At 51.6% G+C, this 1792-nt stretch overlaps 1 protein-coding gene across 1 annotated transcript; it reads right to left on the reverse strand.

Annotated features, from left to right (window-relative positions):
• Positions 1-12: 12 nt before the first annotated feature.
• Positions 13-1713, reverse strand: LOC117941101 (striatin-3-like; the record flags this gene model as incomplete). Its single annotated transcript, XM_034866198.1, has 3 exons — positions 1637-1713; positions 1033-1154; positions 13-263 (listed from the first exon to the last, which is right to left on the reverse strand). Coding segments are annotated over exons 2-3 (351 nt in total), but the record flags the coding sequence as incomplete, so codon positions are not given.
• Positions 1714-1792: the final 79 nt, after the last annotated feature.

Here is a 1792-nt window from a genome sequence, read left to right on the forward strand (position 1 = left end):
CCTCCCCGGTACGCCCTCCGGGGGACGCCCTCCCCGGTACGCCCTCCGGGGGACGCCCTCCCCGGTACGCCCTCTGCACCCCCTTCCGTCCTCACCCTTGTTTGTGTTGAAAGTGCTGATGCAGGGGTTCTCCTCCGTCGGGTTCCACAGTTTCACCGTGCCGTCGGCCGAGCAGGACAGGAGGCGGTTCTTGATGCCGCTGTAAGCCAATCCCCACACGGCGTCCGTGTGCCCCAACCACGACCCCGCCAGGACACTAGGATCTGATTGGACGAGAAAGAAATGAGGATGGGGTGCATTATCGTACTGTATGGTGGCGCTTCTCTTCTTCTTTAACTTCAGGTTGTCTGAGAACCTTGTCTGAGATTTGTTAGGCTGTGTATGTGTCCCGAGCTTTTATTGTGAAAGGTAAGAAAGGAAGCAGTGGGTCTGGTGTGTGCTGCCAATCATCACTGTTGAAAGGAGAAAAACTGTCTCTACGTTATATTAAACAGACGTCATGGTTTACTTTAATAACTCTATCTGTCTCTGTGCGTGTGTGTGTCCGTCCGTGCCTGTCTGTCGGTGTGTGTGTGTGTGTGTCCCTGTGTGTGTTTCCCTGTGTGTGTCCCTGTGTGTGTGTGTGGGTGTGTGTCCGTCCATGTGTGTGTCCATGTGTCCCTGTGTGTGTGTCCCTGTGTGTGTGTGTGTCCCTGTGTGTGTTTCCCTGTGTGTGTGTGTGTGTGTGTCCGTCCATGTCTGTCTGTCGGTGTGTGTGTGTGTGTGTCCCTGTGTGTTTCCCTGTGTGTGTCCCTGTGTGTGTGTCCCTGTGTGTGTGTGTGGGTGTGTGTCCGTCCATGTGAGTGTCCATGTGTCCCTGTGTGTGTGTGTCCCTGTGTGTGTGTGTGTGTGTGTGTGGGTGTCCCTGTGTGTGTTCCTGTGTGTGTTCCTGTGTTTGTGTTCCTGTGTGTGTGTGTGTCCCTGTGTGTGTGTGTGTGTCCCTGTGTGTGTGTGTGTGTCCCTGTGTGCATGTGTGTGTGTGTGTGTGTGTACCGTATGTGTCGTAGGGGTCCACATTAGAGCTGGGGATGTTCCACCACTGGATGGTCGAGTCGAGTCCTCCGCTGAAACACTGCTCACCGCTGGACGTCATCGTCAACGACAACACAGGACCACTGGAGACAGACAGTGAGACAGACAGTGAGACAGACAGAGAGACAGACAGTGAGACAGTGAGACAGACAGACAGACAGGCAGAGAGACAGACAGGCAGACAGACAGGCAGACAGTGAGACAGTGAGACAGACAGACAGGCAGACAGACAGACAGTGAGACAGACAGGCAGACAGACAGACAGGCAGACAGACAGTGAGACAGTGAGACAGACAGGCAGAGAGACAGACATCAAAGCTTCTTAGTGTTGACCAGAGACGTCCTTTTAGCTGCATGTGTCTCTCAGTCTGAATCCGTCGTCCGTCTCACGTCTTTAATCCTCTAAAAAACGCCACAGCGCCGCTTTTCTTTTTTTCATTTTTGTGCAGAATAACAATAATAATATAACATTAAAGAGCAGTGTGTGTGTGCATGTGTGTGTATGTCTGACTCAGTGTCTGTTTGAGTGTGTGTGTGTGTGTGTGTGTGTGTGTGTTATACGTACACATGGGCTCTGAATGTGTAGACGGGCTCCACATCAAAAGAGGCACTTCTGTAAAACAAAAAGACTTCTTAAACTCCTCCACTAAGGTCTATATAAAGAGACTTCAGATCCAGTATTAGGGACCACTAAGGTCTATATAAAGAGACCAGATCCAGT

This window comes from Etheostoma cragini, unplaced genomic scaffold, assembly GCF_013103735.1.
Source record: "Etheostoma cragini isolate CJK2018 unplaced genomic scaffold, CSU_Ecrag_1.0 ScbMSFa_4295, whole genome shotgun sequence".
NCBI lineage: Eukaryota > Metazoa > Chordata > Actinopteri > Perciformes > Percidae > Etheostoma > Etheostoma cragini.